At 35.8% G+C, this 13,919-nt stretch overlaps 1 protein-coding gene across 10 annotated transcripts in view; it reads right to left on the reverse strand.

The window, feature by feature from the left end:
* ROBO1 (roundabout guidance receptor 1) overlaps positions 1 to 13,919 on the reverse strand; it is a 1,122,944-nt gene that overhangs the window by 136,928 nt on the left and 972,097 nt on the right. For all 10 annotated transcript variants that reach the window (XM_053903216.1, XM_053903212.1, XM_053903215.1 and 7 more), the window contains one exon: positions 4,569 to 4,726. In XM_053903216.1, the coding sequence (XP_053759191.1) occupies positions 4,569 to 4,726 (158 nt within the window). The remainder of the gene's footprint in view (positions 1 to 4,568; positions 4,727 to 13,919) is intronic.

Genomic DNA, 13,919 nt, shown 5'->3' on the forward strand with positions numbered 1-13,919 from the left:
GTATTTATACATTGCTGGTTTATAATCATCACAGATCTAAAATTTGGCTCAGAATCCAGGTCAGTGTAAAAAGAAATGACTTAAGAACATCAAAAATACAGGTGCAGCTACAATTACATATTTGCCCTTTTTTGTAGGGTGTGTCTTTGTTCTCACAGCTGGGAGAGTCGTACTTTAAATTTTCAACAAAGAAAGCCACCACATTAAAGACTCTAGAAATTCCTAGAACCAAAACTGTAGCAATAACCATGCAATCTTTACTTGCCTTTCATAAAGATATTATGTGCTTTAATCTCCTGTTCATCTGTGCTCAACACATTTGGCAAAGAAATGAAAACAATGATTTGAAAACAAAGCTTAGGAGAGAAGAATCACATAAAATATCTAATAACCAATATCTCTTAAGACTTTACATTCAATTGGGGGGGAAAAAGAATTGGAAAGAACGTCAGACATTCTGTTTCTGTCTTAAATTTTTGTTTTAATTACTCAATTTGAGTTTTGCCTAAAGGAAAACAAAAACAAAAACAAAAACAATTAGGATCTAAATAAGAACAGTAATTTTGAACTCAAACTGCTGATTTTAATCTATTCATCTCCCTGCATGTATAAATGTGCTTTTTACCTCGTGTTTTATCAGTTTCACAGCCATAATTTATACAAAACACACAGATGGTCTTGGAAATAGAAAAGTTTCAGATGTTACAACTTCCTAGCATATGGAACGCTATCGTGGATCATCATTTTGGCAGCATTTAAATGATTTTAAAATTATTTATACATTAACATGTTGGCATTGTATCATAGCATTGGTATTGCAACTTTAAATGGTTTGATTCCTGATTGGAGGCACTTCTTATAGACTCTACATTACTGACGAGTAGGGGAACAGAAGCCCTGTATTTACAGTAGATAGCACCCTCTGGACAGCAACGGGTAAATGAAGATCCAATAATGAATTAAACATTTTGGCATAAACCATAACATCTCTTCACATTTCATATATGATACAACAGGAGGTTCTAGGAATTATTACAAACCAAATTTACCATAGCAGTTTTAAACTGTTAATATCACAGAAAATGCACAGATACACACATATGCACACACACAAAAAACCTTGAAGTCTGACCTTTCAAAATATGAGACTACAATCACCTTCATTTTTTTATCCATTATCTCAGATACAACATAAAAAGAATTGCTTACACTCTGTGTCTGATTTCAGTCTTCCCAGTCTCTTCTGAACCAGTTCTTTGAGGTTTCAACCCCTTAACTCCACTGAAACTGCTCTTGTGAAGGTCATCAGTGACTGACCACCAAATGGTTAAACTGAATGATCAATTCTCAGTCCTTACATTATGTGTTGGAAGGGCTGCCACTGACTCAGTCTTTGTCACCTCCCTAACATCCTGTCTTTGCTTGGCTGTCCTCTGCCATCCCTCTTTTCTCACCCGCTCCCTCTGAGTCTCCACTGCTCTTTCTGCCTCTTCTCCCTGAGGGCTAAACACTGAATCTCTTTTCCTTTCTACATGTAATCACTACCTTGGTGATTTCAGTCTCCTGGTTTTAAATAATGTGTACATAAGGATGATTCCCATATTCATCAGGATAAGCTACATTAGTCTATGGTAAGAAATGCTCCATGACTTAATACAACAAAGATTTCTCATTCATTTGATGTGTCTATCATGGAAAGACAGAGGTGTGGGATGGAAGGTTTGGGTACCCATAACTCAGGGATCCGGGCCCTTGAGTGTCCATGTTGTAGCTGTACTACTTGGAACATGTCCTCCTTGGTTGCTACATGGCGAAGACAAAAAAGAGCTAGAGGCTCACTCGCTAGTATTTAATTTATTCAACTTCCATACACATCCCATAAAGCTGATCTAGTCAGATTGGTTGCCCAACAGCAAAGAAACTGGGTAGCAGAGTCTTTCATTTGCCCAGAAGCAGGGGAGGATTGCAGAGTAATAAGTACTTGTCATGTCTGCCACAACTCAATTTTTTTCTCCAGCCTCAACCTCAATTCTGAATTTCTGACTCATGTTTCCAACTGCCTATTTGACATTTCTACTTGGATATCTAACAAGTACTTCAAAATTACAATGTCCCAAACTGAGCTCCTGATACTTCTAACCCCAAATCTTCTCTTTGTACAATAAATGGCATCTCGATATTTTCAATCGCTCAGACCAATCAATTAAGGTAAGCCTGGCCTCTTCTCTTTTTCTTACAAGCCACATCCAATCTCTTAGCAAATTCTGTTGGCTGTAGCTTCACGGCAGATCCAGAATTTAACCACTCCTCACTACTTTCCCTCCTAGCAGAATGATCCAAACCACCATTTCTATCTTGCCTAGATTATTGAAAAAGCTCCCAAATAGTCTCTCTGTGTAATCACTGCTGTCCCTTCAGTGTGTTCTCAAGACAACAGAGGAATCTTCTGAGAAAACTCTGATGTTTTTCACTTCACTCAAGGGGAAATCCAAATTATTTACAAGATCTATAAGGTCCTACACAGTCTGGCTACTACTGTTCCCCCAATATTAATTCCTATCAACCTCCCCTCTACTCAACACACACTGACCACTTTGCTCTTTTAAAAAAAAATGTGTTAGGTAGGCCCCATGTTAGGGTCTTTAAACCTATTGTTTTGTCTGCTTACTTTTCCAGGTACTTGTAGAGTTCCCTCCCTCAATTTTTTCAGGTCTTCATGAGAAGCATTTTCTGGTCACACTATTTAAAACTGAAATCCCACCCCTATCTTAATTAATCTGTCTAGCCCTTCAGTATTTTTTATAGAACTTATTATAGCCTAGCATATTATATATTATACTATCTATTTAGGTTTTATCTATATAATCACTCACAGAATATAAACTCCAGACAGGGGACTTTCCGATTTCTGCTTAATGCTGCATCTCTGATGCTGAGAATTTTTTCATTAATTCATATTAAACACAAATAGATAATGAATCAGGAAAGATATGAAGGAGGAAATGGGTAATAATGGTTTCAGTGTGTTTGAATCATTCAGGCAGGGAAATGGAAATTACAGATAATGGTCATTAGGTGACTTAAAATACGTTTTTAAGGCAAAGTTATTATCTTAATTGTACATAAATCTAAAAAGGAATCTGTTGTCACCAGTAAGAGAAGCATTTGTTCCTATGGTCTTTACTCCCCTGTGCTCTTGACTTCACTTCCCAAAAACAATTTTCACATACAGTTCACTTTGCCATGTGACTTTTCAACACCTCTTAAAAGTACAGCTAGGTTATTCTCAACCCAATCACTAGAATTCTAAAACTCCTTTGGGAGACTCATTCTAATTCAGATCACTGCAAGAAAAATACTTGATTTTCTTCAAGGTCCCTAAAACCTTGTCTACTATAACCTTCTTGATTTTATTTTTCCCTATTTAATTCTCATGCTAATCTGCTAACTGGTTGTTCAGAAATAGTGCAAACATTTATTAGGGCTATGGGGTCTGTGCTACAAATTTGTTTTTCTATACCTTTAGCAGTGACTTTTCCTTATACACATGTTCTCCTGGGTACCTTTATTTATTTTTTTTAAATTTTTAAATGTTTATTCATTTTTGAAAGAGAGAGGAGAGAGAACAGGGAAGGCAGGGAAAGCGTGGGACACAGAATCCGAAGCAGGCTCCAGGTTCTGAGATGTCAGCACAGAGCCTGATGCGGGGCTCGAACCCACAAACCATGATCTCATGACCTGAGCCAAAGTCACACGCCTAACTGAATGAGCCACCCAGATGCCCCATTCCTGGGTATCTTTAAATCTTGGCCAATGAATTCATAATACAGTGTATGTGCAAAACAAAGAAACTTGTAAAGGGCAATACTGTACAATCATAGAATCAATTACAGTTCAGTTATTTGGGTGTTTCAGTAAACACTTTACAAGATAGAAAGAGGTCATAAAGAATCACTGATGTCAATAAAATGTATCATTACTCCAGAAGGCATACTCCGCTACGTGTATGACAGCAGGAATTTGAAATCCAATAATCAAGTCACGCAATTTTATTTTGAATGAGATAAATCCATCACTTAACCATCATTCAGAATGAGGTTTTATTTTTCAGACACAATATTAAACTGTACAGAACACAAAAGCCATTTGAAAAGGAGAAAGAGATTAAAAAAAAAAGTCCTGAAGTGACATAGGACGCCTTTGGAAACATACCATATTATCGAATTTTTAACAATTTTTACTGTAGCATATGGAAATGTGATATGTCCTGAATTATAACAATACTTAAATCATGCATGAAGGTGTTAACTCTAAGACATTAAAGTAGAAATTATAATTTTCTTTTACTAATCTCCAAAATAAGCAATATGCATTTTCCTCACTCATTTTCATGTCCACCCAGGGAAAACTGAAATATGTTTATTTTAAAAGAAGTGCAAATGGGGGATATGTAACCTTTTTAAAACAAAACAAAACAAAAAAAAGTACTTCACTTTTCTCTCTTTTCTTTGGTGAAGATATAACAGTTAGATCGATGAACGCCCCCCTCCGCTGAATGAAATACTCACAGTTATTCGTTCATCTTTATCATCCAGCGGAGAGCCATCTTTCTTCCATGAAATGGTGGGTTCAGGATGGCCTCGTGGAGGCTGGCATTCCATCACTGCAGGCTCCCCCACTGCCACCATGACATCGGAAGGATTTTGTCTGAAGTCATCCCGGAGTACTGCAGGAACAAGATTAAATCATTATACCCAATGGTGACATACACAGTCCTTATCTCCGAACTTCAGCAAGGAGACATTTATTATAATAAACTATTAGTAATAGCCACCTCAATATATCTTGGAGAATCTATATTTACTTAGAGACATATGCAACTTAATAAAGATGTCTGGCCTTAAGCTACACAACAGGGATAATGTGATATTATCTATGGGCCAGTGGACAAGTGTATTTTGCTATTTCATGCCCTCACAATAGCATTTGACTTATCGTTAAGATGCATTTCTTCTCTGCCTACTGCTCACATTTTTCTCTTCCATGTACTAATGAATATAACTGAATCCTCCTTTCACTTACATGACACATTGGGATGATGCTTTGTATTATTAAGTGAATTACATACACATACAAACCAAAATAAATAGACTTCCAAACACACATTCAATTGAGTCATTTTAAAGATGTTTCATATTAGTATATAAAAGTGTATAAGCATTACAGGGGCGCCTGGGTGGCTCAGTCGGTTAAGTATCCGACTTCGGCTCAGGTCACGATCTCACAGTCCGAGAGTTCAAGCCCCGCGTCAGGCTCTGGGCTGACGGCTCAGAGCCTGGAGCCTGCTTCGGATTCTGTGTCTCCCTCTCTCTCTGCCCCTCCCCTGCTCATGCTCTGTCTCTCTCTGTCTCAAAAATAAATAAAAACATTAAATTTTTTTTAAAAAAGTATATAAGCATTACAACTTAAATATGCTTATTATAAAAACTTTAGATATAATTACAAAATGACTATGTTCAAAGCACTGTGTTTTTCTGTTATCACTGAGCCAACCAAGTGTTAGAAGAACCCAGTGATGATAACAGCACCACTACCAACTTGCATCACTTTGTATCTTCTGTATTTTTTGTTTGTAGTTGTTTTTTGGTAAATATTATTTCACTGAGTCCTTAAACTTGCTCAGGATGAGAGGTATTATTAACCTCATTTATGCTATTGACCCTATATTTTATTTTATTTTTAACACTATATTTTAGAGGCAGAAACAGTTTATTACTACGGTCTCCACTGGATACTAATGTGATATTAACATACTACAAAACAGGCACTATTGTTCACTTTGTAACCATTAAAATAAAATGTGGAAAATAAACCAAATCTGTATTTCAAAAACAGTTCACACAGCAAAATTGTCCTCTGTATCTTGTAAACACAAAGAAATCATGAGTTCTTTGGCATGAGTTAGTCTTAAAACACAACTCCATCGTTTACTTGAACATAACCTCTCTTTCCACATTTACACAGCAGGCATGGAGATACATGCTTCAGTGCGAAGTCTAAAAATGTTATCTTTCTCCCACTCCATTTTCTCCCAGTGTGTAATAACATGTGAACAATTTTAGTAATCGTATTTAAGATGGTACTTAAAATGTTCATTGGTATGTCCAGTGCATAGATTGAAGTGATAAATGTTATTTAGCTTTTGAAATCTGTTGAACTAAAGATTTGGTACAACAATTTTATACTGGAACGAGGGTCTTTCCATTGCAGCGACATTTTAAAATGCTTTCACGGATGAAGTACTACACTGTAGAAAACTTATGCTCAGACTATCATTTCAAAAGTCATGCTTGGGGCGCCTGGGTGGCTCAGTCGGTTAAGCGCCCGGCTTCGGCTCAGGTCATGATCTCACAGTCCGTGAGTTCGAGCCCCGCGTCAGGCTCTGTGCTGACAGCACAGAGCCTGGAGCCTGCTTCAGATTCTGTGTCTCCCTCTCTCTCTGCCCTTCCCCTGCTCATGCTCTGCCTCTCTCTGTCTCAAAAATAAATAAAAACATTAAAAAAAAAAATATTAAAATATTAAAAAAAAGTCACGCTTAAATTTTGGCTTCAAAACCTCAATCAAACTTACAGGCTTACAAAATGCTGTAGTTTTCTCTTGTAATTCTCTACTTTTCCTTCCTCTATACGAGCTAAGTATATGAACACAACTGGGTAAGCTTTAACATCCACTCAAACAAAAACGTTTTTTAATCTACATATTGAGACAACTTGGGACACAACATGACTATGTTAACACTTGGAAAACAAGACTTCAAAGAGGAGACTTTGTCCTCCTCTTAGGCAAGAATGGTAAAATGAAAAAGAAAAGCGAATATAATTGTGTCACACTGTTGTGATTCAATTTTAATACTGTACATTATTTATTAATAAAATACATAGACACAAAAGTAAATCTGGTTGAACTGAAAACTCCAGCTACTGTTACCACAAAGTAAACAACAGGGTTTGAAGACTTTCACTACTTATGAACTTATATTATGATTAGGTGTTAAAATGTACCACATTTAAATGTAAGGTTTATAGAAAAAGCAAATGAATTGACCTTAACAAATACTATGTGCCTTTACGGGATTACATTATTCATCTAAGATAACACCTCTGAAAAATTTTAACACCCTTGAAACATGCAAAACGAAAATACTTTTCAAATAAAAATAAATAATTTGCACAATTTTTCTACTTGGTGAGCTTTTAAAACCAACTTAGTAACACTATATCTTATTTAAAAAATTGAGATCATATCTCAAACCAATGAATAATAAAATGTCTTTCAGAAATATCAAAGGTCTAAGATAAATCAAGTTTTTTTTTCATTTACTATGTTATTTGAGTTTTTACAGTATAGAATGAAAAGCTAACAAAATGTAATCCATTAAAGATTGTTGCTTAGATAATGCTCATGTAATTATTTTTGCAGCTGTAAAGCATAAAACTCTAGTATTGCCTATGGCTATACGCAGCCCTGCACAGTTATGAATTTAAGATTTTTTTTTCTCTATTCTATAAAAGCAACTTTCTTCCTTGCACTTGCCCTGAACATTTCCTTTTGGGGAAAAATTGTTTGTGTCACATTATAAAATGGTATTAACTTTTAGTTAAATTATCCAATTTTCTTAATTCACATGTATATTTAAGTAATGAAGAACTGAATTCAAATGATGGGCAACATTATGGCAGGAGAGCCAACAGTATCCTTAAGTATTCTCAAATGCAATTCATTAGAAAAATCTCTCCTTCCCTAACATCACTATTAAACTGAATGCATATTTTGATAGTGTGAAGTAATATGAATAGTGTGAAATGCTAAAGTCTGGAACTAACTTTTGAAAAGATTTAATATTGATTTGAAAAAGAGCAAATAATATAGACACAACAGATATCCAAGTAGATATCACGTAAAATGTTATTTTTAATATTAAAAAAAATTTTAATGTTTTATTATTTATTTTTGAGAGACAGAGACAGAGTGTGAGCAGGGGAGGGGCACAAAGAGAGGGAGACCCAGAATCCAAAGCAGGCTCCAGGCTCTGAGCTGCCAGCACACTGTCTGACATGGGGCTCAGACTCACAAGCGATAAGATCATGACCTGAGCCAAAGTCGGACACTTAACCAACTGAGCCACCCAGGCGCCCCTAAAATGTTATTAAACAAACCACTGTTCATCCTAATCCTACATTTCTTCCACCTTTATGTAATTGTTTTATGTTCATTGGTTGGTACATAGAATTTGGTTCAACCACGTTTCAGTCTTTCTCTTTCTGTTAAATTAGAAAAAAAAAATTATAAGCCTCATTAAATGTTTGAATCTCCTAGAAGTTATTTGTCTAAAAAAAATAGCTAAGATTTGTCCTTTAAAACAAAACAAAACAAAACATACAATCATTGGTCTTTCTGAAAAATTATATTCCAATTTTAATATAATTCTCAAAATAAGTAAACATGTTTTCGGAAAAGGATTCTAAAATTTAGTGTTGAATTTGCAATCTATTTGGGCAATGTTGAGGAAACAGGGAGCAACAGGAAAAAAATGTTAAGCAGAAACTGTTTGAAGTATTATGGAGACTCTTTTAGAACCCCGTGGGAAATTTTAGAACTTAATGAAACATAAAATTATAGAACAGGCACTGGTCTTTGACAACATTTAATCCTTGAAGGAGAGACAACTGTGTCCCAAGAAACTGTCACTAGCTTGTGTTATTTCTCAGGAAGAGACCAGGAGAAAACAGGGATGTCCCAACTTCCAATGCAGAGGTTTTTTCTTTTTTTTGAACATGTCAATATTTTACTATTAAATGCAATTTACCTATCTCATCAACTGTATTTCCATCAAATCCACTCTGTTATTGCAGAAGGCTTGACAGTGATTGTACATCAGTGTATTGCAGTCTCATGTCTACCCAATTTCAGTAAGGTTCACGTGCTCCTGAAATTAATTTTGCTCCCTAATCATGTTGTGAACACCTGTGAACCGCAATGCCTTCAGCTTCATGAGTCACAGAATCTCGGTGCCGTTGGGGGACTCAGAGATGGGTGATCCTAACCTTTTCTTTTAGAAATTAATCATCTAAGGCTCCTCAGAGGGAAGGGAAGCAAGTCGCATAAGTAACAATGATAACATGAACAATACAATAATAATGCTAGCAATGGCCAACAATTAATGAACATTAGCTTTATAAGGAACCACACCAAATATCCACTCACTGAGTCCTCACAACAAGGCTAGATAACATGAATTTATGCTTTCATTTTAAGAAGAAGAGATTTGTAAAGATTTAGTAGCAGTGCTAGAACACAGATCTTTCGTCCACCAAGGACTCTTCTCTATCAACTTGCCTACCTATCTGGTCTTATCTGAACACGATGTTCACAATTCTAAATATACAAACATCATGATATAATTAATATTTCAGCCCCTTTCCATTGGAACAGGAGTTGAATGAGAAATTTCTCTTCTGACAGTCAGCTGGCTCTCTTTGACTATTTTATGTATTCTTATGTTTTTGGGTTTTTTTTTCCAGATTTTTCCACGTTTGGAAGACATCACTTCAAACCTTCAGTGGGATGTTGAGATTAGAATTCATCATTCAGATTAGTATGTTGTACTAATTCTTCTCAATAATTCTGCTTTTATTTCAACAAAATGACTTAAAAAAGCTGTACAACAGTAAGTGTTTTAATTAAATATGAACATTTTAATTAGAAGTAGGTATCTTGGGGAAAAAGAGAGGACAATAATCCGCAGTTCTGGGATTTTTTTTTTCTACTTAAAAGACTTCTTAGTCTATTAAACCTTGCAGCAAATAGTAGTAAACTGTCAACTGGGAAAAGAAAAAAATATATTAATAAAATCCTTTAAAATTAGGGTATAATAGAGGAATAAATAAAAGAGGACAATATTCTCAAAGACGTTTAGTAACAGCATGCCTGTTAAAACTGTCCACTTTAACTGCTTTCAAAACTACCTGTCACCTACCTAATCTTTAATTTTGAGTAGAGATTATTCACTTCTATGATACTTCTAGTTGTCCATCTAAATGTCCACTTATATGCTGAAATAAATAAGTGATATCTAATGTCAATAATTTCAAAATAAGTATCATCCTTCCATTTAACAAATCTGTGCTGAACACACACTTTGTGCCTGGCACTTACATTATAACTTTGGTACTTTCTTTGCAATGAAGTTTATATAAATACAGATTTCAGTCAAGAAATAACATTAATCTTCATATTGTCAAGAAATGGCAATATGATAGGGTTTTATTGCAAGTTATTTTGTATTAAGATATACAATACAAATCTTGGGGAGCTAGGTACAAAATACAAAATTGGGGAGCCAGATAAGTAAGTATATCATAAAGGTTTTTATAACCACTTACATTCCTACTTAGTAAGCTCACGGCATTATCCAAAAGAACAAAGTGTCAGCTGGGGCACAAATGTGTTCATAACTCTTTAACGCCCTTATTATACAATTTTTTTTAAAGTAAGCTTTACACCAATGTGGGACTTGAACTCATGACCCAGAGATCGAGAAAGAGTCGCATGCTCTACTGACTAAGCCAGCCAGGTGCCCCCAAAGTCTTTAACATTTCTTAAAAGAATAATCCCAAACTTTTAAAAACAGTTCAGCAAAGATTAATTTACAGAAAGATATCGTAACCCATTGAAGAGGAGAATTAAAATAACATGTAAAATAATATTCCCTGAGGTATTATCCATCTTATACTACCATCTTCTAAAGCTAAGGAGTTTGATTTTTAAGAGGAGGCAAGCAAACATCAATTCTGTACAAAGTTAGGATTTCACTATAACTGTTTTCCTAAAGGATACATATTTACTTTAAATGTTGGCACTGAATACTTCTATGAATACTCTTCAATAATTATGTCATCTTCTACTTGTGTTTTTTATAGCATGCAACTTTATTTTTAAAACTTAAATTATGCTTTGGTTAAGATCTTGGAAGAAAATATGCTGGTAAAAGCATTTATTTTCTTAACTACTGGAGCTTTTGAAGATTTCACAAACCTCTTATGCCGTACCCTAAGAAAGAGCACATATTTTAAAACAAATTATACATTCTGAAGAAGTTAAATAGTAGAAATGGATTTCAAACACCATTCAACTTTAACTAACAATGGATACAGAATATTACAAACAGAAGAAGCTAGTAGTGGAATAAAATTAATGAGTAGTAGTTTGTTTATTTGCTTGTTAATAGAACACATGATGGAAGAATAAGCTTATGTAGACACAGTTGCATTCCTCTGTGTTCTGCTCGGCTTCAGGAATGGGGGCACCCAATGCCAGGTCTTTTAATGATCAGAATTACTTTCAGGTTGCACCCAAGGTTAAGCCACATTCCCATTTTGCAGAGACATGGATACCATAATGACCCTCTCTATGAAAAGCTCTCATGGCCGTCTGCAGTCCATACTTCATGGATTAATCACTTCACTTCAGGAATCAACAACAATACAAGATCTTCATTAGCATTCATTACTATGGCACTAAGTCATCAAGACAAAGGGAAGGCAAGTTTAGCATACTACACTTAAGTTAAAATCTGTAGTGTATTCTAGAGAAAGGTGTACATCAATGAAGATCAGCATTTAAATAGCTAACATTCAGCAGACTTGAATCTGGCGTATCACACACACACAAAAAAAATGTACTGCCAAAGTAAGTCAAGGTGCTAAAATCCTAGATTCTACCTTAAAGTAGCTCACTAGATGTTTGCATTGTATATACTTTAAATTCACCTATAAATTGAATTAATTTATTAATGAAGAAAATATAGCATTTATAAAGCAGCATCTTATATGGTATTCTTGTAGTTGTGTTTATTTTAGTAGTCAAAAAAAACATAAAAGTCAGGAGTTTCACATCCTTCCACTGTGCTGTGATTTCAATAGGTCACAATGACTCAGTTATTTCCATACAAAACAGAGTTTTACACTATCTTGTTAGTGTTATTATGAAGACTAATTATTTAGTGTTTGTACAGGACTTGCCATTTATATGGTGCATTACATTTGCAAAGAAGTATTACTGTTAGTCACTATGTAAGGAATTGCCAAATTTCTCAGCTGCCAGTACAAATGGAAAGGAGGACAAAGAATGCCATTGACGAGGACTTCTAAGTGCCAGAGCAAAAGTCACACTCAGGAGTAGCTTGGCAGGGTTAAAAAAACACAGACAGAATGAGGCTATTTGAGCCATGGGACCCTGATTGGGGCAAGACAGGCATGTGTTCCTTCTTTTATGAAATCCAATTTTGTATTTAGCGCCCTGCACTGAGAGAGTCCTTGATCAAAGGAATATACTCATATATTTATTGTCTGGCTCTTTGTATTCAAATGTCAGCTCTAGAAGAACTGAGAATTGTCTTTAACACTCTGTGTATCCGGTGCACAGAACAATGCCTAAGACATGGTAGGAATTCTGTAAATGCTTCCGATATTCCTTCTGTGCGCTAGATATTATGTATGAAACGGTACTAAAATTGGCATGAGTCCCACACTAACGGTGCTCCAGGTATTGGGGAATAAACAGGCAATATTCAAATAAACACAAACATACAACTATAGTTGTAATACATGCCTCGAAGGAAGAGGATTGAATGCCGTGTGAGAGACTAATGAGGGACATAATTTAGACAGCAGGTGAGGGAACACTGAGGAAGTAACAGTTAAGCTGAAGCCCAAAAAAACAAGTAAAATGTATCCTAGGGAAGTGCATAGCAGGCAGAAATCACGCAGGTTGAAGAAAAAAACTCGGTACAATCAACAAACGTGAAAAGACTCAGACCCTGTGTTGTGGGCCAGGTTGGCAGGGGAGGTAGCGGTCAGTTTTCCTGTCCACAACAGCCGTGATAAAAGGGTCAGCTTTTATTTTAATTCCCATGGAAGCACTTCAGTGGCTTTTAAGCAGAGCTGTGGCATGAGGGAATTATCATATTTAAATATTCATTATAGCTACCCTGTGAATGAAATGGAGAGGAAAATAAGAATGGAACTGGAAGGACCAATTAGAAGGCTATTGCAGTAATTAAGGGAAAAATGATGGATTTATACTATTATGATGACACTGGATTTGGTGCAAAGGGGAGAACAGAAGTGTATATTGGAGGTAAAAATCAAAATGACCTCTTGAGTAGCTGAAGTTGACAGAAATAAAGATGTCAACAATGATACCCAGGTTTCTGATCTGACTAACTGAACATGCCACTTTTTTTATTTTATAATTTTTAAAATATTTTTTTAAATTTTTTTTTAATGTTTATTTATTTTTGAGACAGAGACAGAGCATGAACGGGGGAGGGGCAGAGAGAGAGGGAGACACAGAATCGGAAGCAGGCTCCAGGCTCTGAGCCATCAGCCCAGAGCCCGACGTGGGGCTCGAACTCACTGACCGCGAGATCGTGACCTGAGTTGAAGTCGGACGCCTAACCAACTGAGCCACCCAGGCGTCCCAAATATTTTCTTTCTTAAATTAATCTCTACACCCAACACGGGGCTCAAACCCACAACCCCAAGATCAAGAGAGGCACACTCCACTGATTGAGCTAAGCCGTTACCTCTGAACATGCCATTTTTAAGGTATAAGAGGATAAATAGAAATATACAAATAAATCTTTCATTGAGAAGGAATAGGAAAATTTTGTGTGTGTGTAATAATTTGAGACTATAGGAATAATATGAAAACTATTTTATCGATTAAAAAATATGGTTTTGGGGCGCCTGGGTGGCTCAGTGGGTAAAGTGTCCACCTTTGGCTCAGGTCATGATCTCACAGGTTCGTGAGTTCAAGCTCTGCATCTGGCTCTGTGCTGACAGTGCAGAGCCTCCTTG

This window comes from Panthera pardus, unplaced genomic scaffold (assembly GCF_024362965.1).
Source record: "Panthera pardus isolate Hobbes unplaced genomic scaffold, ASM2436296v1 HiC_scaffold_16, whole genome shotgun sequence".
Taxonomy (NCBI): Eukaryota; Metazoa; Chordata; class Mammalia; order Carnivora; family Felidae; genus Panthera; species Panthera pardus.